The following is a 26,244-nucleotide window of genomic DNA, read 5'->3' as shown; positions in this document are numbered from 1 at the left end:
TGGCTGCCTCTTTGGACTTAAACATTTGCTGGACTTTGAATTGAATGCTTGCTTGTTTTATCCTAATCCAAAAAAAAAACCCAACCCACCACCCCTCTTACTGCTGATTTGTACACTTCACTATGGGACAGTATAGAAATGTAATAAATAAAAATAATTAATTAAGTCGTCGTCATCATCTGTGGTCCCAGCCTTAACCAGGCTGTCAACACTGTAACTTCTGGACTCCTAGGGAAATGTTGACACATTTCAATCTAAAATATGCAGTTAAGAGGTCTATGAGGACGATGGACTATGTTTTGTTACCTCTGACAGCAATGACTATTTAAATTGTGGGCAACTTGTGTTCTTCCAGCTGTTTTGGCCTGCATCTCCCATCATCCCTCACTACTGGCTGTGCTGGCTAGGGCTGATGGGAGTTGCAGGCTAAAACATTGGAAGGGCCACAAGCGCTTCACCTCTGATTTAAATAGATCAGGTACTCCTGTTTTTTTCTGGAATGATTAAGACTGTATGAAATGAACACCTACAGGCTTCATGGATGTAGTCAAGTGACCTAAACGTTTTTGGCAAATTCTTGCTTGAAAGACTTTCAAACATGAATTCAAAGGGTATTTCTTAGAATAAAACACACTTATTTGTCCTCACCTTATAAGTCTCCCAGTTCCTGAAAAAGTTGACAGATCCATCCAAACGTCTTTGAATGACTGTCCAGCCACCAGGATCATGTCGTTGATCACACCAGACCTGCATCAATCGGTTTGTATTTTCAGGCTTCACAAGGTATATGGAACTGGTGTCATGGCCATCTTCTAATGCTTGTAGGCAGTCTCTCCAAGGACCTGGTTGAAAGGAAACACATTATGCCCATCACTAACATATTTTGACTACAGCTTTTTCACTTCCACAATGGAAGTGTTTCCACCCCATCCTTTAAGCTCTGCCATCTAGAGACTTACATGGAGGTGATTCATCAGGCTGAGCATCTGTATGTGTGATTTATTTGGACAACACTTACAGGAAAACATCTTGCTATGTTCTGTAGAAAATTAGTTTTGATTAGATGTGTGTGGGTGAAGTTGTACTAACCAGTAGTGTATCAGGTTGGAGAACCTGACAGAGATATATTCCGTCTATTAAGCATATTTTCGGTCTATTAAACATAGCTATCCATTGTACAATGCGTGACATATAGTAGTATCTCTATGCTGCCTTCTTCTGCCAGGGAGATTCCCTGGCAGAATTGGAGAAGTGCACATCTTCTATCCTAGCTGGGAGCAGTTTTAGAGCTTGGCTGGGGAGGCAGAGAATTTCAGCCTCAGCTATTTTTCTGCAGATCTCTCTATGTAGAGATTTTCTACCTCCCCACCTGTTTAGGCCCCGAGAATGCTTACATAGTTAGATTAGAATAGTCCACTGTAATTGGCCAAGTGAAGTGAGGCTTTTGAGTTAGGTTTGCCTAATTGGTATGCATTTGTTTATTTGATGCACAGTATCTCACCTGAACATTGAAATATCAGAATGAAATTTAGTAGGCAGGATTAGGACACAGTTTTACATTTCAAATGTGAAATTCAGCCCCTGTTTTAAGAGGTTCAGGAAAGATGTAAAATGCATTGTAATGCAACACCTCTCTTGAGTATTGAGACTTGGTATGCATTTTTACAGCATAATTCCCCACTTAAAGTTTGCACAATGTAATGTGATTGTAATGCGGTATTTAAAGTAAGGCTTATGGAACATTGTGTGTTACTAGTGAATATATACTTTTAGCATGAGAGGTCATAGGGAAGAAGAGCATGTGCACTTATAGGCATAAATAGAACATAAATACATAAAATAAGGCCATCCGGTATTCGATTTAAGGCCAATTCACACATCGCAGTTTGGAATCTCTGGGCAAGAAACACATGTTGGAATGTGGATACTGGATATTAATCTGTGGTTCTTAGTTAATCCATTAGTTTATTAATCTAAACACTGATCAGCCCCATGAAGGCACTTCCTTTCGTCATCACAGTTTTTCCAGCAGGCAGTACGGAGGGAGATGAAAGGGGAAGCCGAACCATTCTACCAGCCCTGTGGAAAGACTACTTAATTTTTTTCCTCTTCCCTTTCCATCACTTTCCCCTTGTGTGTTATGTCCTTTTAGATTGTAAGCCTGCAGGCAGGGACTGTCTTAGTTTTACTGCCTATAAAACTCTCTGGAATAATTAAAAAAAATACTTAAAAAACATAACAACAATAAAAACAACATAGAAGGCATTTAGATCTAGTCATTAGATCTAGTATATTTATTTGAAACACAAAGAAAAGTTTAAATGGTTATAAATTACTTACTGGTTCATTTTAGGGCAATATAAAGGCATTAAAATGCAATAGTGCCAGCCAACTTCGGTTAGGAATCCTGCCATGAGATGAACATATATCGTCTTCTTTCCCCTACCCTTCCCCCACCCTAGAAACTTCCGCAGACTGTTAAGAGTTGTCTTTGGCTTCCTATACTGCAAGGGGATTTTACAGCTGAACTACTTGCCAAAAATAACATTGGCATGGGAATTGATAATGGTGTCAGCTATATTGCAAGAAAGGCACGAACGTTTTCACTCTGTTTTCAGAAGGGGAAGTAGACTGAACCTTAACCTTTTTGCCCTGAATCTGATGGCTTCTTCAGCAGCCTGAGAATCTCATCATAGTCTGAAGCGATAGCTGTTTTCCAAAATTGGTGATCCACACACAATTGGTGTGCCTCCTCCAGCTCTGCTCCCAACCCCAACAGGAATGTAATAGGTAAAGGCTACAAAGAGGGTTTTTTTTTTCTGGAAAGAATAGTAATTAATTCTAGGAGGAATATAATGCAAATGGGCACACTGTCCAACATGTTCAGGTCAATGCCACAGCACAAGGCAAGCCAGAATCCAGATCTAAAATATGGCAACTGCTAAGCTTAGTCAGCTGCTGCAAGCCACTACAACTGCAGCTTACTTGAAATCATTGCTTACCTCTGTTAGAAACCTATTCTCCATCACGTTTGTACTGCTTGAATGTAGTGACATAATAGTGGATCTTAATTTTAGAGGAGTCCCTTTAAAATCCAGTACATACCAAAGTTCAGAGAATCTGCGTCAGTGCACTGTCCGCCCATAATGTGCTCGTGGTCAAGATGGTACTGTAAATCTCATACTTTTGCTATATATCTCTAGGCACCTAGATGTATTTTTCAAGTGTAGGATAGCTATGTTTTGCAGAATAATGGACACGTTTTTTATTTCAAAGAAGTTGTCTCCATGTTTGGGGTTAAATGTTAAAATAGGTGCAAATCAAGAATCCACTGCAAAGAATATAGTGTTTACATAGGTTTCTTTCGCCATACATCGGAGATATTAAAATGAGATTATCTTGGCAGTAAAAGCGAATTTCTGTTTCAACAGTGTTAGTAAAATGCATGTAGATATCCATATCTCATTGGATAATGCTTTATTATTATTATTGTTCTTCTTTTAAAGCCAGTTCTATTTGAGCCAGCATCTGATAACTACGTTTTTATAACCTGGGATGATATTTTAGTGTGCATGTTTGCAGATTTTATGTATCTCTACCTCCCCTTCTCCAGAGTCCTACAGAGATAGTGTAGTCTAGAGTCCAAATGACTATAAAAGTGTTGACATTGGATTCTCTTCTTGTATTTGAAACAAGAATCAATATTTTACTTAGAATGAAATACGGGGGGAGACGGAGAATCCCTCCTTCCCAGATCCAGTCTTGCATTAATGCTTGGTTCATGAAAACCCACCTAATTTTAGCCACCAAAAGCAACAAAATACTCTAGTAGATTGGCTTTTGTATTGGATGTAAGGAAAGAATGTTGCCTGGGGGAAGATAGAATTAAATAGCACAGTGGAAGGAAGGTTTTAACTCTCGAGGGAACATGGCCGATGGCATCATTTAGCCGCCCTACCTGTTCCATGCATACTGAGAGTGCACCCTAGAACATTCACTTGTGGCAAAGGTTTTGCATCATCAGACAGAGGGAAAACCGCATTTTCTTACCGTTGCTTTGCCTCCTGCTGCTGTCCCACAACAGGGACAAACAGCTTCCTCTTTCTTCACATGGGGAAGAAAGAAGAGGCAAGCAGAGGCCACGTGGTCCATTCAGTGGGCGTTTTTATTGCGCTGCTTCTCCTGCAGGAAATGGCAGTAAGTTCCTTTACAGCCCCAAGCCACCCCCCTCATCAACAACCCCAAAACGGATTTTCCAGGTCTTTTTTTTGTGTGTGTGATGGAAAAACAAGCAGAAGGAGCGGGAGCCGCACGGGAGGAGGACGGCGTGGTGAAAAGGACCCGCGAAAAACCGTGAGTGGCCAGTAACGAGTGTACGATAACACGCTCATCTGATGATCTCCGTGTTTGCTGGGGCTGAAACACATCTGGAAGCTGCACCCTCCAGAATGCCACATTGTAGGCTGCTGCTCAGTGCTGAACAGAAGGCCTTCTGTTTATACTCAGAGGCATATCCACACCTTTTGAGAACTGAGCCAGGAAACCTTAAAGAAGTTCTGGCCAGGGGCCTGAAAAGTGTGGCATGGCTGAGTAGCCAGCCATATGTTGTGAATGCTCTGCTGCCTGCCTCCCCACCCAACTACCGGTGTCTCTTGTGCATGCCAGAGAACTTGGGGAGTGTGTTTGTGTCATATCTTATATTGTGCGCTTTGAAGCAGGCGGAAGGGTATTTCATGCGTTGAGTAGGTACCCCCCTTGAGAGATGGCAAGTGGGTATGTGGAGGCCATATCATCGTCCCGAGACAGGATGCACTTCCCAAATCCTGAAAATTGCAGTAGTAAGGCCGTGGTGGGAAGGGAGAACTGCATTCTTTTACTGTCCAAAACAGTGCACAGGAAATGTTGGTTATATAGTTCACTGTTAAAAGTTTTCTTTTTATCTATTGCCAATTCCCCTGATCTAAGAAGGGGGGGAAATAAAACGAAAGAGAAGAGGGCTAGACTCTCTCACCCAGAAATCATTTCTGTTGTCTGAGTGAGAGAATCCAGTTCTCTTCTCCCATTTCAGTACTTAACCTATTATTTGATTCTTGGGCCATAGCTAGACTTAAGGTTTATCCCTGGATCGTCCAGGGGTCAAACCTGTTCATCTAGGTGACACACAGGGGATCCAGTGCTCAGGCAGGGGCGAACCCTGGATGATCCCAGGATAAATCTTAGGTCTAGCTGTGGCCTTAGAGAAACTTGCTGGAGTAAAACATTTTAATGTTTTCGCTTTCAGCAACTTGTCCTCACTTAAGAAACAAAGAGAGATTTGCTGTCCACCTTCTCAAGAGCATATTTAAAATGTGTTTGTTATATAACAAGTTATATTAAATGGCATTTTTAATGTCAATAAAAGATTGTGGACTAAAAAGACATAATATGTTAAATTTTCAAGCCTTTGTTTGAATCTGATTCACTGCATTGATCCAATTCCTTTATCTTTAGAACAGATGCATGTTTTTTCTTACATTTTTGAAAGAGAGCATTCCTACAAACTCCTCCTCCACCTTAGAATGAATTTATGTCAACAACAAATGCACAGAAAAAGAATACATGATGTGCTTGGGTTAAATGTGACACAAGAGCTTTTTGTGGACAATGTAGTAGTGTGACCCTATTAATGAAAACATTAAAATGGCCCTCAAAGCTATTTAAATTGACCCTGTTCTACAGCACGTTAATGAAATGTTCCATGAGCAATATTGGTCCGTATGTATTTGAGGCATAATGGTGATCTTTGTTGCTCTAGTTTCTTCTTTCAAATGCAATCCCTGTTAAAATTTGGAAAAATAAAAGATTTATTGACTTACACAGTTGCTTGATGAATGGGGATAATGAATGAAAGTGCTTTTAGCAATTGATCTGTTGGAAGAAATTCAGAAGCAAAATGTTACAGAAGGTGCTAAAAATACCACATTCTGGCAAGGTTTCCATTTGTCATGTCTTAGAGATTAATGTCATTTTCTAATGGTAGACTGCAAAACATGTAGAAGGCAGAATGTTTTGCTAGTGTCCCTTTGGTAGTGTTTGCATGAAAGAAAAGAAGGGGTTTCACTGGTTGCATTTCTAAGAGGAACGCCTCCTCCCATATGTACCTGCCCGGACCCTAAAGTCATCCTCAGGGGTCCTTCTCCGTGAGCCCCTGCCAAAGGAAGGGAGGCAGGTGGCTACCAGGAGGAGGGCCTTCTCTGCTGTGGCACCCCGGCTGTGGAATGAGCTCCCTAAGGAGGTTCGCTTGGCACCTATATTATATGCTTTTAGATGCCAGGTGAAGACCTTTTTATTCTCCCAGCATTTTAACAGTCTATAAATAAATTTTAACTTGGTGTTTTAAATTTGTAATTTTGCATTGCTGCTGTTTTTATCTGGTTGAGCTTTTATATTGTATTTTATATTATGGTTTTACACTGTTGTTTTATACTTTGAATGGTTTTAATTTTTGTGAACCGCCCAGAGAGCTCTGGCTATTGGGCGGTATAGAAATGTAATAAATAAATAAATAAATAAGAAAGATGTGGTACAAAGGACAAATTGAAAATAAAACATTTTAAATTTTAGCTAGACAATTATATGGGAAATATATAAATGTTCAAAAGGATTTGGTGTGTATGTGTGAGTGAGTTAGAGAAAGATGGAGAGAGATGAGTGAGTGGGGTGGGGTGGGGTGAAGAGACTATTTTACCAGACCACTAGTTAGGAAAATAGTATTGTTTCATGAGATTTAAGGTGACAACATGATACATGTTGTCACCTTAAATATACACTACGTTACTGCATGTATACACTACTGCATGTAACATAGTTTATGTGTGTTTATTCGCTCAGTCACTTCCGACTCTTTGTGGCTTCATGGACCAGCCCACGCCAGAGCTTTCTGTCGGATGTCGCCACCCCCATCTCCCCCAAGGTCGAGTCTGTCACCTCCAGAATATCATCCATCCATCTTGCCCTTGGTCGGCCCCTCTTCCTTTTGCCTTCCACTTTCCCTAGCATCAGCCTCTTCTCCAGGGTATCCTGTCTTCTCATTATGTGGCCAAAGTACTTCAGTTTTGCCTTTAATACCCTTCCCTCAAGTGAGCAGTCTGGCTTGATTTCCTGGAGTATGGACTGGTTTGATCTTCTTGCAGTCCACGGCACTCTCAGAATTTTCCTCCAACACCACAGTTCAAAAGCATCTATCTTCCTTCGCTCAGCCTTCCCTATGGTCCAGCTCTCGCAGCCATAGGTTACTACGGGGAATACCATTGCTTTAACTATGCGGACCTTTGTTGTCAGTGTGGTGTCTCTGCTCTTAACTATTTTATCGAGATTTGTCATTGCTCTCCTCCCAAGAAGTAAACGTCTTCTGATTTCCTGGCTGCAGTCAGCGTCTGCAGTAATCTTTGCGCCCAGAAATACAAAGTCTGTCACTGCCTCCACGTTTTCTCCCTCTATTTGCCAGTTACCAATCAAGCTGGTTGCCATAATCTTGTTTTTTTTTTGAGGTTTAGATTGCTATGCGATGCATTTCCTGAGACAGTGAGGTTTAAATTTAGTTTTTATAGGAAAGGGACTATATTTCTATATGTTTTCATCCTGCACTACTCAGCACCTTTACAAGGAACGAATATTTTATTCATTGGATGAAATCTCCAGCCAAACTAGTATAGCAGGGGGTGGATATCATAGTTGCTTAGAGCTAAGCAGAAAACTCTTTCCGGATAAGATTTGCAACCAATAAGGGTCATTTTTAGAACTCTGATAATCCCTGCGCTTTCCCCCTCTCACTAGCCCTTATATGTTAAAAAAATTACTGATTTAAAAATCTTATGGCGAACATGTAAATTAAACAGTCAGAAGGAATGATGCAAATTTCTTCATTGCATGATACTAAAGATCTAGTTGAGTGGCTCTCTAGAATATTTCCAGCTTGGCCTTTAGAGCCAGGGACGTTTTCCATAACGGAATAAAGGAAAATACAGCTTTGTATATATTCAGATCCAAGTTCTCAGGAGTGGGAGGTAGGCTTCTCTAAGGGCACAATCCTATGCATGTTTAGACAGGGGGGGTGGAATTCCTAAACTCCCAGCATTCCCCAGCCAACATTGCCTGGGAAGATAGGCCCCATTCAACTTTTTCCAAACTTTGTTGTGCTAAAGTCTTTGAGCCTTGGCCTAGAACAGAGGTGGGAGAACTTTTTTCTATCACAGGACATTGACCTACAGGGAAAAAAGCAGTTTGGGGCGACACGCAAGCAAAATTGCTGTGCCTGTGACAATGAATGGTGCTCTTTCCCAAATAACTGATTCATCACATTGCTGTATTCCAGCAAGAGTCTGGGAAGATCATTTTCAAGTAATCTTTAATGGTCCGACTAATTTTGTCAACAGTACTATCTTTTCATCTATGGCAGATGCTCCTAGTTGACCTCTAATACATCAGTCTGCAATTACAGAACTTATTTGCAATTCTGCTCTGGAAAGGCACCAGGCTGGGATGATATACCAGCAAAAGTACTCAAGACAAATATCCTACTGGCCAACTTTTTTTCATAGAACTCTGGGGAAATTCCTGCTATTTGATGTAACCAAGTGAAACCAATTACCTAGCGAGGTAGTGGGCTAGCGAGGTGGTGGGCTCTCCTACACTAGAGGCATTGAAGAGGCAGCTGGACAGCCATCTGTCAGGGATGCTTTAGGGTGGATTCCTGCATTGAGCAGGGGGTTGGACTTGAAGGCCTTATAGGTCCCTTCCAACTCTACTATTCTATGATTCTATGAATAAATTATCCCAATTTAAAAGAGAGGGAGAGAGCACTGTTCCTAATAATTATCACCCCCATCAGTTTGTTATCCATTATAGGGGAAATGTATGCCAATTATATATATTATTAACCGAGAAATGAGTGACTGTTTCAACGTTGTGACCAAAATATTTAGGCATTGTCAGTCTGTCCTAAAATACCTCACATTGAGCAGACATGTCTGCAGCTCTGTGTAGAAGACTTTACAATGTAGGAGACAGGCCTTCTGAAATCTCAGGCTCTTTCATGTTTATATTGTATACAGCTTTGATTGTATGAGAGAGTGAGTGCCATGCCAGTAGGCTTACCAAGAGTATGTGCATTATATTAAAGGATAGCTACGTGGGCAGCATACGGTGCAATAAACTCCACATATAGAAAATTAATAACATACTGGCACAGAGTGTTCTTGATTTTACCTATTAAAACTAGCCCTTCCTGGAGACGCCGGGTATTGAACCTGGGTCCTTCTGTGTGCCAAGCATATACTCTACCCCTGAGCTACATCCCTTCCTCAGGTATACTGTTCATCATCATTCAATACTTCTTTAATAATGAATCCAAAAATAGGATTAAATCCAAATATGATCTCCAGGAGAAATGATATTTAAACAACCTTCAGTGACTTGACTCTGTTGAAATAAACAACTTATTAGTTAAAACTCACTATATGGAGGGGAAATAACTGGTTGAAAAGCCACTAAACGGTGAATGCATGTAGAGAGTTGAGTTCTGGGTTTGGTTTCACTTTTGCCTACTTTGTGTGCTTTAGTTGTAAGAAGAAAATCCCTGTTAATAGTGAAGGTGCTGCTTAAAGCTTGCAGTTGTCCTGTCTCAAGTGTAGTCAGACAAACTACTCTGCAACAGACAAATTTCCAATGAATGTTTTCAAAGTCCATCTTCAAAACTAACCACTACATTGCTCTTGTTTTGTATGTAAGGATATCAATTTAAAATGGAGACAAGGGTCATAGCTGAATGATGTAGTGGATAGTTGTAGAGCATGAGTAAATTCCTTAGTTTAATCTCCAGCATTTCAAATAAAAAGGATAATCAGATAGCAGGTGACGTGAAAGATTTCTGTCTGACATACTGAACAACCCTTCCATAATCGCAAAACAGCCCATGTTGTCTAACCCTCGCATAAGCCACCCTCACTCACCGAGTTCACATGACACGATAAGCTATAGCGAATGCCCCCAATGGGGTGTGGCAATTGTGTGAACTAGCCCAAATAGTCTTAGCAGGTATGTTGTCACTTCCTTTGTTCTTAATTGCAAGCCATATTCTGGGACAGAATATCTAAATTTCCTGATTCTAGTATGCACACATTGTAGTATGAAGATACCTAGAAAAGGAGGTGATATATTTGTCAAAGAGTATTGATGGATGGTGTTCTTTCATATCCTAAATGGTTTTACAAATTGTGCACTAAAGTTGTTCAGTAGTTTGCCACACCACGTGCTCATGTCATTCTTACAATACTGCCCTTGATGGTCCAATGCCTATCAAGTGAGCACAGAGTGGATCCGTTGACAGACAAGGTAGACAAGGACTTCCCAGGTATGCAGAAAAATATCCCTTTATCAATTTAAGAAGGAAAAAGAGAAGCCCCTAAACTGTTGAGGACTGAGCTTGGTCATTTCCTTCAAGGGACATCAAATGTTGAGGGTATCAGTTTGTAGAAGGGAAATAGAAAAGCAAGGTCAAGTGGGATGAAATTGGCCTAATCCAGTCCCTAGAAGCTTCTGTTTTTCTGGAGAAGAGGGTCTATACCCCCAACCCTCCATAACCTCTACAAGCTTTTAAGGATTCTGACCACTTTGCCAATAAGTGAGCAAGAAGCTACATCTAGCCCCATACCTCAGCAGTTTTCCACTATTGTAACACGTGGCATTTCATGAAGGTTTATCCCGACCCACCCACAATTCCTCATGGTCCGACAGCTTGTTATTGTGGTTAGGCATTTACCTGTCTCTGAAGTTTTGAGACCTCATCATGACTTCAGCACAACAATGAGATTCACAATATGTTATATCTTATTCAAGATACATTAAAAAAAAACTACTTACCTGATGGTTTGTCAGTGGAAGTTGGAATACTGGTAACTGGTGGCATGGTTGGGAGAGTTGGTGGTAGAACCTTTAAATTCTGGTCACTCTGAATCTCATTGGTAGATATTTGATTAATGATACGATTGTAAGTGGGAGGCTGGTAGACTCGGTTTGGAGGCTGTGGAGGTTGGAGGATGGGTTTAATGGACGGTGTCCTTTGGCAGTGCTCTTCCAGCTGTCCAATAATTATAGACTGGTTATTCGCAATCGATACCAAATGTTGGTACTTGTGCTCCAGGTCTTTGTATTTGTTTGCAAGCTGCAACATGTCGGCAGTTTGATTCAGTATCTTATTTTCCAATTGGGAAAGTTCTAAAGCATTGTCTCTTTTTCGGATGATTTCGTGCAGCAGCTGCATGTACAATTGTGTGACCCGTGAGTTCATGTTGCGGCTCTCTTTTCGTAAGAGCTTCACTTCATTAACAATTCCTCCATCTACCTCTACCAGCTGCTGAAGGGTTTCTATTTGTCTCTTTTGCTTTAGTAGTTCATTGTTCAGCAGCTCTAGTTCTTGCTTATTTACCCTGTTTTCAAGTAGAACTTCAGGTTCTTTTGAATTAACACAAATAGCACCCGTCACTTTTTGCTGAGGTACAATAAAGGTATAGGTGCACTTGTCTTGTGTGTCGCTGGAGCGCTTATACCTGTTTGAGTAAATGAATTCTTGCTCCTCTCCCTCATCGCTGCCTTCAGAATCTTGGGGCTTACTGGAATGGACTCCAATGACAACCATTAGAAACAAGCACACTGCTGTCTTCATGGTCTTTTATTTTTGTATTGTTTTGTATGAATGTATTGATCTGTATTAAACATAAAATAAGCACAAAATAGTAAATACCTGTAATAAATTGAAGCATGCAAAACGTAGACATGTCTTCTAGATAGTAAATGTGTTTTAAAAATGGTAACTGATCCTTAGAAAATGTCCTAAAGTGTAAAATTGTTGCTTTAAATCACATTAGCAATTAGGAGATTTTGACCAGTGGGTAGATTTTTTAAGATCAGGATAAAGCAGTTTTCAAAGTTGGCCTTATCGAGAGCGTCATCACATGGGGGGAAATCGCGTTTCCCTACTGTCACTTCTCTGCCCCCGCTTTTGTCCCTCATTACTTCTTCATTTTTCCCAGAAGGGGAAAGAGGAAGTAAACAAAGATCACATGAACCATTCAGGGGCTGTTTTAATTGCACTGCAGGAGATCGTGACACATTCCATTTTTTTTAAAAAAAGTCAGTATAATAGGGGGCCATTTTGCTTCAGAAAAACGAGTTGAAGGAGTGGGAGGCGGACAGTTGCGAGCGTGTGATAAAACGCTCATCTGATGAACCTCTGAATCTCCTAAGGCTGCAAAACCGATTGTTTTTAACGAAGAAAAAATGAGATGGCTCATGGCCATTCATACAGCTTTTTCTGGAGGCTGCATTAGCATATTTGGGGGGGTGTTACCCTATGCTGGCTTTTTAGATGTTTTACTTTGTGCAGAGCCCATCATCTGATGACTCTATCTGAGAAGTCAGCAAAGAGTTGGCTTTTTCACAAATCATTGTTGCTGCTTCAAAATAGTTAGACTCTCGTTACTGGTGTGAAGTTGAGTAGATCATTGGCTAGATAATGGAGCATGATATGTGTTAATGTCCTCCGTGGTGGGCCCAAAGAAGTGAAAAATGTTTGGCCTCTAGCACAGCAAATGAAGCACACAGCTGTTGGAGTTACACCAGTTTCAGATATGAGGAGAATAGGACTTGCTCATCTTAAATTTGGCTGACTGCGGAAAATTATTTACCATGTGTGCAGACACCATGTTTGTAGATTCTATATGCTTTAGAAGTTAAGAATTATCACACCTAGGACTATGCCCTGATATTTGCATACATGATCTCTCACTTTCCATCTAACCTTAAGAGCTAATGGCTCTTTATGGTCAGAAGCAGGAATACAGTCATCCACTAGTCAGGAGTAGGGTCTCAGAGCAAGTGATGGATGAAAACTCCATAGTCTTTTTTTATTTACAAATGCAGCTTCATGCAATGCCATCTGGACTAGTCAAAATATTTAAAAACACTGGAGGAGTCAGAAGGGCAGGAGAAGTTGAGCGAAAGAGAGATCTCAAAGTACCCTCTGCTTGAGGTTCTTCAGGGAGACCCTTCACTGTCACTTGACAGTTGACTTGAATGTAAGGTAGGGGTTTGGGGACGGCAGTAGCATCCTTATTTTGCTTTTTTACATGAAAGATAGGTCTCTGACCTTCAGTTACTGAATGTTCAGCTTTATCCAGAGCACTTTTGCTTTAGATTTAGATTTATATGCTTGTTGCTACTCTAGTGCTATATTGAGTGTATTTCATATTCTAAATTTACCTTTTATGAGAAAGTTATTGCTAATAGTATTTAAATCTTCCTTGCTAGAATAAAAATATTTATTTATTTATTTATTACATTTCTATATCACCCAATAGCTGAAGCTCTCTGGATAGTTCACAATAATTAAAACCATAAAATACAAGACAATAAGATACAATATAAAACTTTAAAAATACAGTGTAAAAAACTAAAAACACACGCCACCAAATGGGACCTAGCAGCAGTGTAAACTATCAGATTTAAACACCTGCTTTAGAGCAGAAAGCTGCGGTGATTGGGAGATGTGTAGACACTTAAAATATTTTAAATAAAAACCATTCATTTGAGTATTGTGTTTAGTGTGCTCTGCTGTTTTTGCCTCTAGTTTGCTTTTATTCTGATGTTGTTCTATTGTATTATATTGTGGCATGTGTTGATACCCTATGAAGAAGGATGGTTTAAAATCATTTTAATAATAAATAATACTAGAGCTCTTCAAGTCATTTCTTCACAACAGAGCTATTTTTTAATCTTCAGAAACGTAGGGCCAGTTCTAATGGGAATTTAATTCTCAAGGAAAGTCTAATCAGTTATAGAGAACATTAGTTGCATTTTCTCCAAGATACCTATTCCAATTTTCTTGGGCTGCAATATCTGCCCATGTGGTGCTTGTACCCCAAAATGTTTCTGAATGTCCAAGGAAGTTCCCAAACAAATTATTCATACCATTTTTTATTCAGACCTTTCCCAAGCCCTTGGGCAAGGTAATGGCTGTTCTTAAAGAAAAAAGAAATACAAGAAAATGGAACACTCAAAATACGCCTGCTTAATCCCAACCCAACTGGGAAAGTCTTACACTCCTTCAGGAAGGTGCTTGGACTCAGTCTTTGTCAGACCTCTAGGGGAGAAAAGTTCCAGTATGACATTAATATAACACATCCTTTTCTGTAATGAGTATTCAGTATGATCATGTTCTTTTGCCAAAGGAAGAGGGAACTGGCTGTGATAAACAAGCCTTGTGTAGTCTTTAAAGCAACGTCATTCAAAATCTTGAAGAAATTGGAAACATAAATTAAAACTCCCTCAGACAGCTTTAACTTGCATAGCTAGCATTTGCACAGCAGGTCACACTTGGTGACCCTGGCAGGCTTCCAGCTCTCATACTTTACACAGTTGAACTATTCTTGAAAATGTCTTCAGCATAGCAGTTGTTAAAAAGGGGCTCTTTTCTTCCTTAAATATCTGGCTTTCAGGGGGGGGTTCTCTTTACAAACCCTTATTTACCATGAATAGAATCTCAGTTTTTCTTGTTGAAATTCCTCTTTGTCTCACTTTTTTTAAGAGTAGGGTGGCAGTTGAGGTATTCAGTCCCATAATTCTCAAAAATATCCGTGCTCTCACAAAAGTTTCTCCCCCAAAAAAGAAAAATAAATGTGCAGATGCAGATCACTTGCATAAGGATAAATCAGAATGTGAGCAATACAGGACAGTGATGTGATTAGACTTACATACACTATATCTTTCAGCAAGGTCACATAGTGAATCCATAGCTGAGCTGGGGCATCAATCATATACCTCCCCCCCCCCAGATCAGATTCTAACTCCCCAGCCACTGGACCCCACTGGCTCTGTTCAACAGTTATCTCTCTTATGCTTTCTTGGCTCTCTTATTTAAAGTACATTCATATTCTGAATCCAAACGAGAAAAACCCTTTTAAAAAAGAAGAAGAAGCTCTTTGACTTTGGTTTACTGACTTGGACCAGTTCTTTTGCTCTTTCTGTCAGTATGGAATCCTGAGCATGCTAAAATTCGTATTAAAGCTCCCATTGACAGTGATGGGATTGAGATTTAATTCTTAGCACCTAGTCTTGGCTATTAAGGTCCTCACTGCACCAGGCTAAAATCCTGCATCCTTATTGGGGCTTCTGCTTCCAGATTCTTTGTGGGATTAAGATTAGCTCCTTTACATGGAGGGCATGTGCTTTGAATCTTTCTCAGTAAATTCTATATGTTTTCAATATGTTTCATTATACAGCCACTAGATGGTGCTGCTGACATATTGGATTAACCTATCTCCAATCTTTTTGAAAGTGGGATAAAGGGGGAAAAGCACAGGAGATGTCCTGGGGGTTGATGACATTGTGTAAAGGAGCTGCAAACTTCCACAAGTGAACCAACACAAGCATGCAATAAATCACTCATGTAAAAATGCTCTCAGATGGTTGGCAAAGGGTAAGAAGAAGTAGTGGAACTTATTGTGTTTGCTCTTTCAACATTAGCTCAGTTAACTGTGCTTCGGGGACACAACTTGAAAATAATCTTATCATCTAATGAGTAGAGGGGAAACAAACTTCCAAAGAAAAGATACTAGATTTTTCTTTCCCTACACCTTCCATTCTTGAAAATGAAAAACAAAACTAATTTTTTTTTTTGGCACTGCAAGTTATAAGTAGCACACTGAAGAGTCAGGGTGCGTGATTTAGTTGCACAGTGAAGATTCAGGGTGCATCAGCATGTTTTCTTAACCTGGAAAAGACAGTGCTTTATCTTTAAATGCTAGAGAGAGAAGAAAAACGGTATGTCAAAGTTTAGAGAGCTCAAATATGTCTAATCCAAGACATTTTACCATCTCAAGTGTCCGAATCATACCATTTGAGGGCAAAGTGCCAAAATCTTTTGAGCTTCGGCTATGGGGCTGTATATAAAAGTAAATAATAATAATAATAATAATAATAATAATAATAATAATAATAATAATAATAATATATTGCATACTGTTTCACTGGCATCCCTAAAAATATTATCCATCCCAAGTAACTATTTGGGTTGCTTTTGCAGTTGGCTGTGTCCTAGGTCTAAAACAGTTGAGGTAATACCATACTGGAAGGGTAAAGTAGGAGGCTTTTTAGTTGCACAGAGGTCATCTGAAGTGGGTCAAGAAGAGTTCCATGCAATTTCAAAGCTGCTACTTCATCCTACTAGCATACAACCGTTTCAACCATGTATTTATTTTAAAATGTATAGCCCCTGCTCCCAAAGCCCTCAAAGTGGTTAATAGATAGATAAGACTATGGCAAAATTTAAAATACAACCGTTTTGAATTCAGTTTGTTTGTTTTCCCCTTTGGAGATTAACATCTCAGTGGAAACATTTTCGTTTTGGTGTATCTATCTTTGAAGAAGAAGGTTATCTAGTTGTGGTACCTACGATTGAGCTCAAACAACCGCCACCATTCAGGAAATTTTTCTCCGTTTCACTCCCATGGAAAGTACCCTAGTGTTTTTTCGGAGGCCCTTTTCAGTGTTTGTTCTTCATGGTGGTGCTACATAGAGAAGGCACCCCCCCTCCTATCCAGTCTTTGCACATGCAGCCCATATTCACATTCAGGTAGCCTGCGCCATTCCTATCCTCCTGTACAGATCAGCTTCAATACTATTTTTTTCTTCAGATTGCCATTCTTCCTAATAATAGTGATGCTGTCGTGTAGTTAACCAGGTTTGCCAGACAGAAATACCCCTGAAGGCAAACAAAGCTAATTGAGAGTGAGAGCAATACTTCTTGATTAGGTTATCAGTCGGAATTAACTTCATTTGCCCTTGGTGACATTGTCACATACAGGGAGGGTAGGGTACGGATATACTTTGCCAGGGCCCAGTTACCCAGGGGGGGAGTGAGCCAAGCTCATTTACCACAACGAAAAACAATTGAAGCGAAATTATAGTTCAAGATGAGGATATTTATAGAAGGTTCTGCATATCTATATGCCAATTGCTCAGATTTTGTGAGATTTGTTGGGAGTCAATTAGAAGCTCAGTTAAAGCTGAGCAAGAAACATTCTGAAAAATGATTTGCTGGTCCAGGCCCTTCTCTGAGGCAGAGAACACGTGCTTTTGCAATTAGACTAAGGACTTGTACTTTGTAGCTGCATTGGTCCATTAGTATAAGAAAATCAAAACATTGACAGGATAATATTAGCACCAGCCAAAATGTTACAAAATAGTCAGCAAACGTCATAGGACTCTTCGTCAGGCTGAATGTTACATTAAACAAAAACAACCAAGAAAGGGGATGTTTTGGGATATGTAGAAAAGCCCCAGTGAGGGGGGCCATGATATATTTTTATGTGTAAGTGAATTAAAATAAGTTTTTTTTTCTTTTATGACTCATGGGATTATATATATCGAATGGTATTCTGGTATGTGTGTTGGAGGGGGCCTGGGTTACAAGTTTATCCTGGCTCCTCAAAATTGATGCTTGGTTTCTGGTGCCATGGCCAAATTTGATTGGATACGTGACAGTATCACTGTTGCTGGAAGAAGGGCACAAAATACTGTCCAAAATGAAAACAAATTGTGCACGCACACAGTAGAAAGGAAAATTTCTTGAAAGACCAATTTTCCTTTCTACTGTGTGCGTGCACAATTCGTTTTCATTTTGGACAGAATTCGTTGGGAGCTTGGCCACTTTTGTGCAAGCTTTCCTCAAGTCAACTAGTGGAAAGAATGCAGCTGAATCCCATAAGTCAGGCACTCATCCCCTTTTATTTCTGGAATCATTTGGGGCCAAGCCAAACACTAGAGAATTTGCCTCAGCAATAAGTCATTTTTCTGGCTTTAACAGGACAGGAAGGGCTTGTGCTCAAGGCACTGGAAATAGGTGTGTGTGAGAGAGAGAAAGAGAGAGAGAGAGAGCTATAGGTAACATTGACTTTCCATGCTCTTTTGTTACTGCAATCGTGTGTCACAGTTAGCCTGATCATACCACCCTCTGGCAGGACAAATTTCCTTGAACCTCTTTTTCTCCTCCCTGATCTTACAAGCTCACCCCAAAACCTTCTTTTCCTTTCCCAATAGTGTTACAGTTCTTCCAACCTTCTGCCCAGATCATGCTGGATGTTACACACGTGTCTGCAACGTAATTCATGTACTACATTCCTCGGTTCAGCCAACAAGAGAATTAAACTAATTTCCCCACGACATATGCTTAGTACCATTCTTGTTTTGACTTCTGAATGCTCTACCAAGTTAATTAATGCTTATATATCTTAAATGCTTGAGTGTGTTTAGTAAATTCCTCTGTATATGTATCGCTCATTGGGCCCCCTCCTGCCAGATGCCCTATTGCCAGGGTTAATGAATGTGCATCTTGAGAATATGCACAAGTCTATACACATGTCCAGAGGAGCATATTTGGTAATAGTTCTGGTGAAGCAATGTGGACGGACACATGGTAACATAGTTGTAGTCCTGGAACAACTAATGTTTTTCCATTTCCGTTTCTGATGTGCCATTGCATCCTTGGTTGGGAATGGGAAGAAATGTTGGATGCTTTGTTTAGATGTGTATACTCGATAATGTGCTGGTAGAAATATTTTTCTAAGAACTGCTTTGTCGAAACTGCTTAAGTTGGATTGCTAGAACCACTAGACTTGAACTGGGAGGATTGCTAGAATGTGTATGCTAGCCTCTTGCTGTACAGACAGAGCATCTCTTAAGGGTAAAGGGCTGAGAAGAAGAGACTCCAGGACTTTGGAAACTTAATAGGCCATCCAGATAGTGTTGTGTCTGCTCTCTACTTTGTGTGTTCTGAGATCCACCTGAACTGACTCAGGTAAGGCATAGTGTGCTACCTGGGGCACAGAGTTGAGACATCCATTGGTCTTATGCCCGTGGACTTGGTTACAGATTCAAGTAGTCTCTTGAATATTATTTTCTTTTTTCTGCAAATTATTTTAAATTGATTTTTTGAGGGGAAACATTCCACAATTTAAATAATGTCTTCTACAAGACTTTGAAAACAAAATTAAAGTGCTCTAAAGTGACATAATTGCTAAAATGCAAAAGGAAAGCTGCACAGTATTGAAGTATCTGTGTTTCAGATATAGTTATTGGTTACAAGTAGCAATTCCTTTAACCACAATGGCTGAATTGTTTTTCAGTTGTTTTCCTATAGAAATTTACTGAAGACCACCCAATTTTCTTCATATCCAAATATAAAGTTCTTTGCCCTGGAACATAGTGGTTCTCAAAACAGGCTTTCTCAAACCAGAACTGAGTTGGCATCTAAGGAAGCCTGGAGACACATGCCACAAGTTTCTGTATTCTATCAGATGACCAACTAAGAGGCATGAACCAATGTATTTTGCTGCAACGTTGAGTAAAGAAAGACGAATAGACGATTTCTTGGTAGAATGGATATGGCAAGGGGATTTCACACACACACAACTGATAGGGATAAAGATAAAAATGCCCCCTGGTGTGGCCCAACCCATGGGGTACTGCTTTTACAAACCTGTGCCTCCATCTTCCCTTTCCCTCATGTTTGGACATCACAAAAATGCAGGGTTCCAGAGAACCTTTGCTAATTGGGACTGAACAGCATGCTGGTACACTGCCTGATCACTTGGCTCTTCCTGCCAAAGTCACAACTGTCACTGCAGAGGCCACCATGAGGGAGGAAGCAGCAGCCAGGCACCTCTCCACCGTGCCTGGGTCCAGCTCCAGCTGAGAGCCCCCTTCCTCCTGCTACCAACTGTCACTGCAGAGGCCACCATGAGGGAGGAAGCAGCAGCCAGGCACCTCTCCACCGTGCCTGGGTCCAGCTCCAGTTGAGAGCCCCCTCCCTCCTGCTACCAACTGTCACTGCAGAGGCCACCATGAGGGAGGAAGCAGCAGCCAGGCACCTCTCCACCGTGCCTGGGTCCAGCTCCAGTTGAGAGCCCCCTCCCTCCTGCTACCAACTGTCACTGCAGAGGCCACCATGAGGGAGGAAGCAGCAGCCAGGCATCTCTCCACCGTGCCTGGGTCCAGCTCCAGCTGAGAGCCCCCTCCCTCTTGCTACCAACTGTCTTTGCAGAGGCCACCAGTGAGGGAGGAAGCAGCAGCCAGGCATCTCTCCACCGTGCCTGGGTCCAGCTCCAGCTCAGAGCCCCCTCCCTCCTGCTGTCCCCTGTAACTGCTGAACTTTCCAACTAAGATTGTAGTGCCTGAATTTGCTTTCCTTTTCCCCCTCCTCCTCCTCCCTCCCAATCCCCTTTCCTTTTGTGTCATGTCTTTTAGATTGTAAGCCTGTGGGCAGGGACTGTCAAGAAATACTTTTGTAAGCCGCCATGAGAGCCTTTTTTGGCTGAATGGCGGCATAAAAATACTTAAATAAATAAAAAAAATAAATAAAAATAAGCCAATATCAAACCATGGCTTATGACTCTGGCTTGTTTGGGGAGAGACAAGGCAGAATCCTGTTTATTTTTAAATGTGCATTCCTGCACAGCTCTGAAGGTGAGCATGCACTTTCCAAACTTTTATTTTAAAGCAAAGTGAAACAGCAGCATGGCCTCCCACTTCTCCCACAATTTAAGCACTATAACGTGGCCTGTGGCACGTGCTTTCATTATAAATACAAATGATAAAACACTTGTGACTTTCAAACTCCTCCTACTTTTCCTGTAAATCCCACACCATGCATTGCATTATAAACACAGCGGATACTGTGCTGTATTCATTCATGTCTGCCCAGAGAGCAGGAATTGCATTTAAAAAAAACAGCACAGCAGTGCCTCACAAATGGAGGGGGTCCAGTGTAGATCCTCTCAAGGACTCCTCTGTGCTGCTTACATCATGACTGAGTGATCAACTCTGACACTGTTTTGCATTTGTGATCATACAGTCATGTTTAAGGGTTGTTTTTGAACTCTGTCTTGTTAAAGAGGGGTGGAAAAGTCGATAAGGACCAGAGTGAGCCTGAGAGTTCAAGTTCTTTCCCCTTTCATAATGTATGTACAGATTTTACTAAAAGCCATCTCAAGTTAAATATTATGGTTTGGGTAACTGGGCACCAGTAGGTTTTATAAGGTTTTTTCTCCATAACAGTTCGTAGGCTGAACAGCGATTCAAGACTTTTTTTTGCGCAACATCCATAAGCAGCAAGGCTCATATCCAAGTGAATGAGAATTCATAAAAGGCCTAGTGTTTAGCCATGTGGTATTTTTTCCTGAAAAAATAAAACTGGGTCTGTGTTCATATATTAACATACCAGATAGCACTTCATTGAGTATTTGACCCTTTTCCTGGGAGAAAAGAGCCTTAGAATGTAGACCACAGCACTTCAATGGGTGTTTCTGTGTGTGTAGTGGGGGGACTCCCAAATGTACATCAGGGTGTGTGAGCATCCTGAGTAATAAATAAGAGTGTTGGACTGGGACTAGGAAGATCTGAGTTCTAGTGCGCACTCGGCCATGGAAGCTCACTGGGTGACTTCAGGCCAGTCACTGACTCTCAGCCTAACCTACCTCACACGGTTGTTGCGAGGATAAAAATGGATGGGAGGAGAATCATATATGCCACCTTGGGCTCCTTGGAAGAAAGGGAATGCTATGTGCCCATGTGCTATAGAAGGATAACATTTTATTCATGGATAATAAGTCATGGCAATGTATTACCTCTAGTATCTGTTGCTGGAGAACAGGAGGATGCTATTGTGCTTGTATCCTACTTGTGAGCTTTCCAGAAGCATCTGGTTAGCCACTGGGGAAACAGAACGCTGGACTAGATAGGACTAGTTACTTAGGGTGACCCTATGAAAAGGAGGACAGGGCTCCTGTATCTTTAACAGTTGTATTGAAAAGGAAATTTCAGCAGGTGTCGTTTGTACTGTATTTCTTCGATTGTAAGACGCACACTAATTTCAGTACCACCAACAGAAAAAAAAAACCCTAAGAAACGCCCGTGATTCTAAGACGCATTTTTAGAGATGTTGGGGGGGGGGGGGAAAGTGCGTCTTAGAATTGAAGAAATAGGGTATATATGGAGAACCTGGTGAAATTCCCTCTTCATCACAACAGTTAAAGCTGCAGGAGCTATACTAGAGTGACCAGATTTAAAAGAGGGCAGGGCACCTGAAGCTTTAACTGGTGTGATGAAGAGGAAGTTTCACCAGGTTCCCCATATATACAAATGACACCTGCTGAAATTCCCTTTTCAATACAACTGTTAAAGATACAGGAGCCCCGTCCTCTTTTCCATATGGCCACCCTAAGTTACTTGGTAGTGAGGGAAGTTCACTCTCTGTATACTCACAGATGTCCTCTACTTTACTGTTACTTTATATGTACCTGGAATTCAGAATGGATTCTGAGGCTGAGCACCGGTTAAGCTCAGATTTAAACTCCTTTACCAGATATTGGTGTTGTACTGAAAAGCAAATTAGATAGTTCATCAAACAATTATAAATCCTACCAGGAATTCTTCAAGCTTTTTTGTGACAAGAATTTTTAAAAGGAGTCAGTCTTCTAAGATGGGGGTATCTTTGTTGTCACCTTCATTCTGTATAGAATTGTTTCTTGGAAGGGGTTAAGTAGGTGTTCATGCCCCCAGCCACCCATGCATTTGGCAACCCTATCTTAGTAAACTTGTAGACCTGAGAAATGGACAAGTCATAGTTCCATAGATTAAAGTACTAGGAACGTTCTGTAAAGTTTGTTAAAACAATCATCGTGAAAACAGGAGAACAATAGATATGAACCCACTTCAATGTTTGGGGCTTTGTAAGGAACAGATAGACAACTTCTCTGAACTTTAAAAACATTAACAAGTGTTACAGGCACAACCTAACCATATATTCTTTACGTAAAGAGATCTGGCATCAGAACGATTCAAAAAGTTGCTTCCATACCCCTATAATATATATTGTTACTGAAGCCCTTGAAGCAGATAGAAGCAGCCCTGTTATTACTGTGTGGTGTAAATTGTATTGCTCAACCCCTCCCCCTGGTTGAGGGCTCCTTCAAGTAATTTCCCACTTGCTGAGGATGGGGTGGAGGGGGATAGATACTGATGATTAGGGATCCTTAATTAATTCTTCAAGAATTTTTGGTTTTAGAGACTTCAAAGGATTATCTGTCCCAAACTTTTAGTCTTCCCTCTGTAAGGTTGTTTTGTTTCTGGGTCAGAACTTTTCCAGACAGCATCTTTTTTGTTGAACATCATCCTCATACAAAGTTGAACCGAAATGTTACCTTTGTTCTTGCTCCCCTTTAACAGTGGCCTCACTTTATTTTCACTTAAGCCAACCCATGCTGAAAGATGTCTTAACATTTTTGCTTTCTGTTTCATGTGTTAAGAGCTTTGCAAAGTAAGAGCTTTGCAACACTATTCGATCATATCTTGTTTGCTTCAAATTTCATGCTTGGTATCTACTGCAAAACCTATTATAAGAAATACTTCTAGCTCTGCTGGGTTTGGACTCCCCCCCCCCTCTTTTCTTTTTTAAAAAGAAGTTTTCACTGAAACTTGCAAACACTGTGATATTCTAGGAGCTGTTACTTAGAGGAACCTTCTGTATCTTTTAATCTGATCACTGTGTCAGAGGAAAGTAAAGACCAGCTTCCTGGGTTGTAATACAATAGTCCTTTCAAAGAAGTGGCACAAAGTGTAGAGAATTTTTCTGTGTAGTATTTAGGGAGAAAAAAGAATTTACAACATGTATGATCAATATTGTGATGGACTGGTTGGCTTTTTAATTTAAAAAAAGCCTTTGCACTTTAGCACTTCAACGTTTTAGACTGCTTTACAAACATACATTTTGAAGTTTTAAATAAATCAAGAAAAATCATGCAAAACCCATAACATTCCAAAGTTAGTATGCATTCATTTTAATAAGAACTTTACATTTAAGGATTTTCAGTTTCTCATAGGAGTTGATAACTTCAAGAAAATATAACTCAAACTTAGCAGCCTAATCAAAAGGCTGGCTTTGTTTTCTAAATTATAGCACTTTTTAAAAAATGGCTTTGCAGCCAGCAGTGAAAATACACATTAATGTTAAATGTGATATATTTCAAATTCTTACCCTGTTTCCTTCGAGTTTCTTTTTTCAAGCTTCAAACTTGCTTTAAATAATAATAATAATAAATCAACGATGCATTGAGCGGCTCATCCACAGAAATAGTGACATCACTGATACCAAAAGAAATGTATTCATTTGCGATGAGGGCTACCTAGATTCTGTTGCATGAAAAGGTCCATGCATTTGGTACTGTGATTGAAAGGCGAACAACGTAAAGCTACTGCAGTCCTGTTATTTCCTTATTGTTTAAACTCTCATCCCTTTAACTTGATTGCTGAATCTAAGCCGTCGGCTCCCATGCTATAGACACTCAGGGACAATAGGCTGCAGCAGTGACTTGCTTTTCAGGAACTCCGGCTCTTCTGCGTTTCAGTTCTAAAGCTTTCAATCCATCATTTCAGGCGAAGCTAAAAGAGCCCTATTTGAACTTCAGCTCCTTTGTGGTAGGTTTACATGCTGTGGGGGGGGGGGGAGATAATCAAGCATGCGGTAACCAGACAAGTTCTGGTTGGATAAGCTCTGCTTCCCCTCCCACAAGGGTAAGGGATCCACCAGCAAGATACACGTTCAGGGCCTCCCCTTAACCACAAACAGTAGAGGGCTGGCTGAAGCCAAACTTTTACCCAGTGATGTCACAGCTCTCGGCAGCCCAGAGTGTGTAATAGGCTGCCTCCCTGGACTTTGTCAGAGAGCAATGCTGAAAAAACTACAAATGACTTAAGATACGAACAGTTCGTACGTTTCTAGTTGCTGCTGTTCAAGGCAGGGTGCAGTTTTATGTCTGGCATTATATAATAGGTTTATACCCACCCACCCCCTGAAAGTGCGTGATGGTTTTTTTTTTTTTAGACTGGATAATAGTGAGTCATTCTTCATAGTGGTTGTAGAACTTGCATTATAATAATTAGACTTGAAGTTACTGGTTAAGCACTCGGTTTAATTTGTTTTTTTCGTTTTCATTACAGCACACTGGAGAGGGGGGGAATCTATACATGTTGGACCTGGCTGAATGTGTGTGCTTTGCCTCCCCCCTCCTCCCTCCCCCACACACCTTGGCTGTTATTTTCCACATACCTGCATGTTTTTATTTGCCTAGAACGGCAGTATGCTTATCCAAGCCACTGGGTTTAAGCAGTAACAGGACTTGGGAGAGCCATCCCATCTGTCCAATGAATGAGCGTTACCTGTTTCAGCTACATAATTTCCCTAGAGAGGTTGAATTTCCTCACTTCCATTGCACAGTTTGAACAATGTGCACGTAATATTAATTTTAGATTTCCGTCCCACCTTATTCCCAAAGTCTAGGGGAGATTATGAAATAATTTCAAGTCTACAATTTAAAAATAGAAAAGAACATTATTGTCATAGGGCTCCCACTTAAAGGTCTTACTAGACATGACAGTGATATAAATCATGAGTTAAAATACAAGGCTGTGCCCCAAAGGTATAAACCTGGGTGGGTGAAGTGATTTTAAAGCAGAGAAGCTTAAAACAGAAGGTATAGACTGTCAGATTTCTGTCATAGACCTGGGTGGGAAGGGGGTCCTGAACACTTAACCTGCCTGTATTTTTCTCCCTGACGCTCTCTCGCCCAGCTGCTTTTCTAGCAATGGGATCTACATGCAGTTTTGGAGCCCACCTAGGAGAAAAGTACTTTGGAGGGCAAAGATGTCCTGATTGCAGTAGTGTAGAGACAGATCTGCAGGGAGTTAGTCAGTGTCAGTATCAAAGGCATGGTCAGTAGGCAGTCCAAACATAGGGAATTCCTGAGAAGGGCTAAGTTATCAGGGAAATATAAGGCAGGAGTCTTGGAGCTGGTGTGCAATGTTCTTAAACTCTGTGCCCAGAACTAAAAGCCTAGAACTGAAGACTTCAGTCACCCGAGGAATAGTCTATTTACAAGCAGAGCCTTGCTCTGACTCCGAGAGGGGGCTAATTACATTGGGAGGGGAAGGGTCCCTTGACACGTGTACCTCCAATGCAATGTTTGGATTTTGAGGGCTCCATGTCATCCTTCAAGGACAAATCCTCCAGAGGAGGCATGAGATCTGATTTTCCTTCTCTGTGGCATTTATTCTCTGCAGGGAATCTTGAGAATCTTCCAAGGGATTGGAGAACTCGCT

At 40.7% G+C, this 26,244-nt stretch overlaps 2 protein-coding genes across 4 annotated transcripts in view; one reads left to right on the top strand and one right to left on the bottom strand.

The window, feature by feature from the left end:
• ANGPTL2 (angiopoietin like 2) overlaps positions 1 to 24,671 on the bottom strand; it is a 28,165-nt gene extending 3,494 nt beyond the window's left edge. Inside the window, exons 1-3 of the mRNA XM_063144616.1 lie at positions 24,125 to 24,671; positions 10,900 to 11,741; positions 649 to 842 (exon numbers count right to left, since the gene is read on the bottom strand). Coding sequence (XP_063000686.1) covers positions 649 to 842; positions 10,900 to 11,701 — 996 coding nt within the window. The 5' untranslated portion in view covers positions 11,702 to 11,741; positions 24,125 to 24,671. The remainder of the gene's footprint in view (positions 1 to 648; positions 843 to 10,899; positions 11,742 to 24,124) is intronic.
• Positions 1 to 26,244, top strand: part of RALGPS1 (Ral GEF with PH domain and SH3 binding motif 1) — a 185,570-nt gene that overhangs the window by 72,494 nt on the left and 86,832 nt on the right. The gene's annotated exons all lie outside the window — the stretch shown is intronic.

This window comes from Elgaria multicarinata, chromosome 19 (assembly GCF_023053635.1).
Source record: "Elgaria multicarinata webbii isolate HBS135686 ecotype San Diego chromosome 19, rElgMul1.1.pri, whole genome shotgun sequence".
NCBI lineage: Eukaryota > Metazoa > Chordata > Lepidosauria > Squamata > Anguidae > Elgaria > Elgaria multicarinata.
This window is presented reverse-complemented; position numbering and strand designations above follow the sequence as displayed.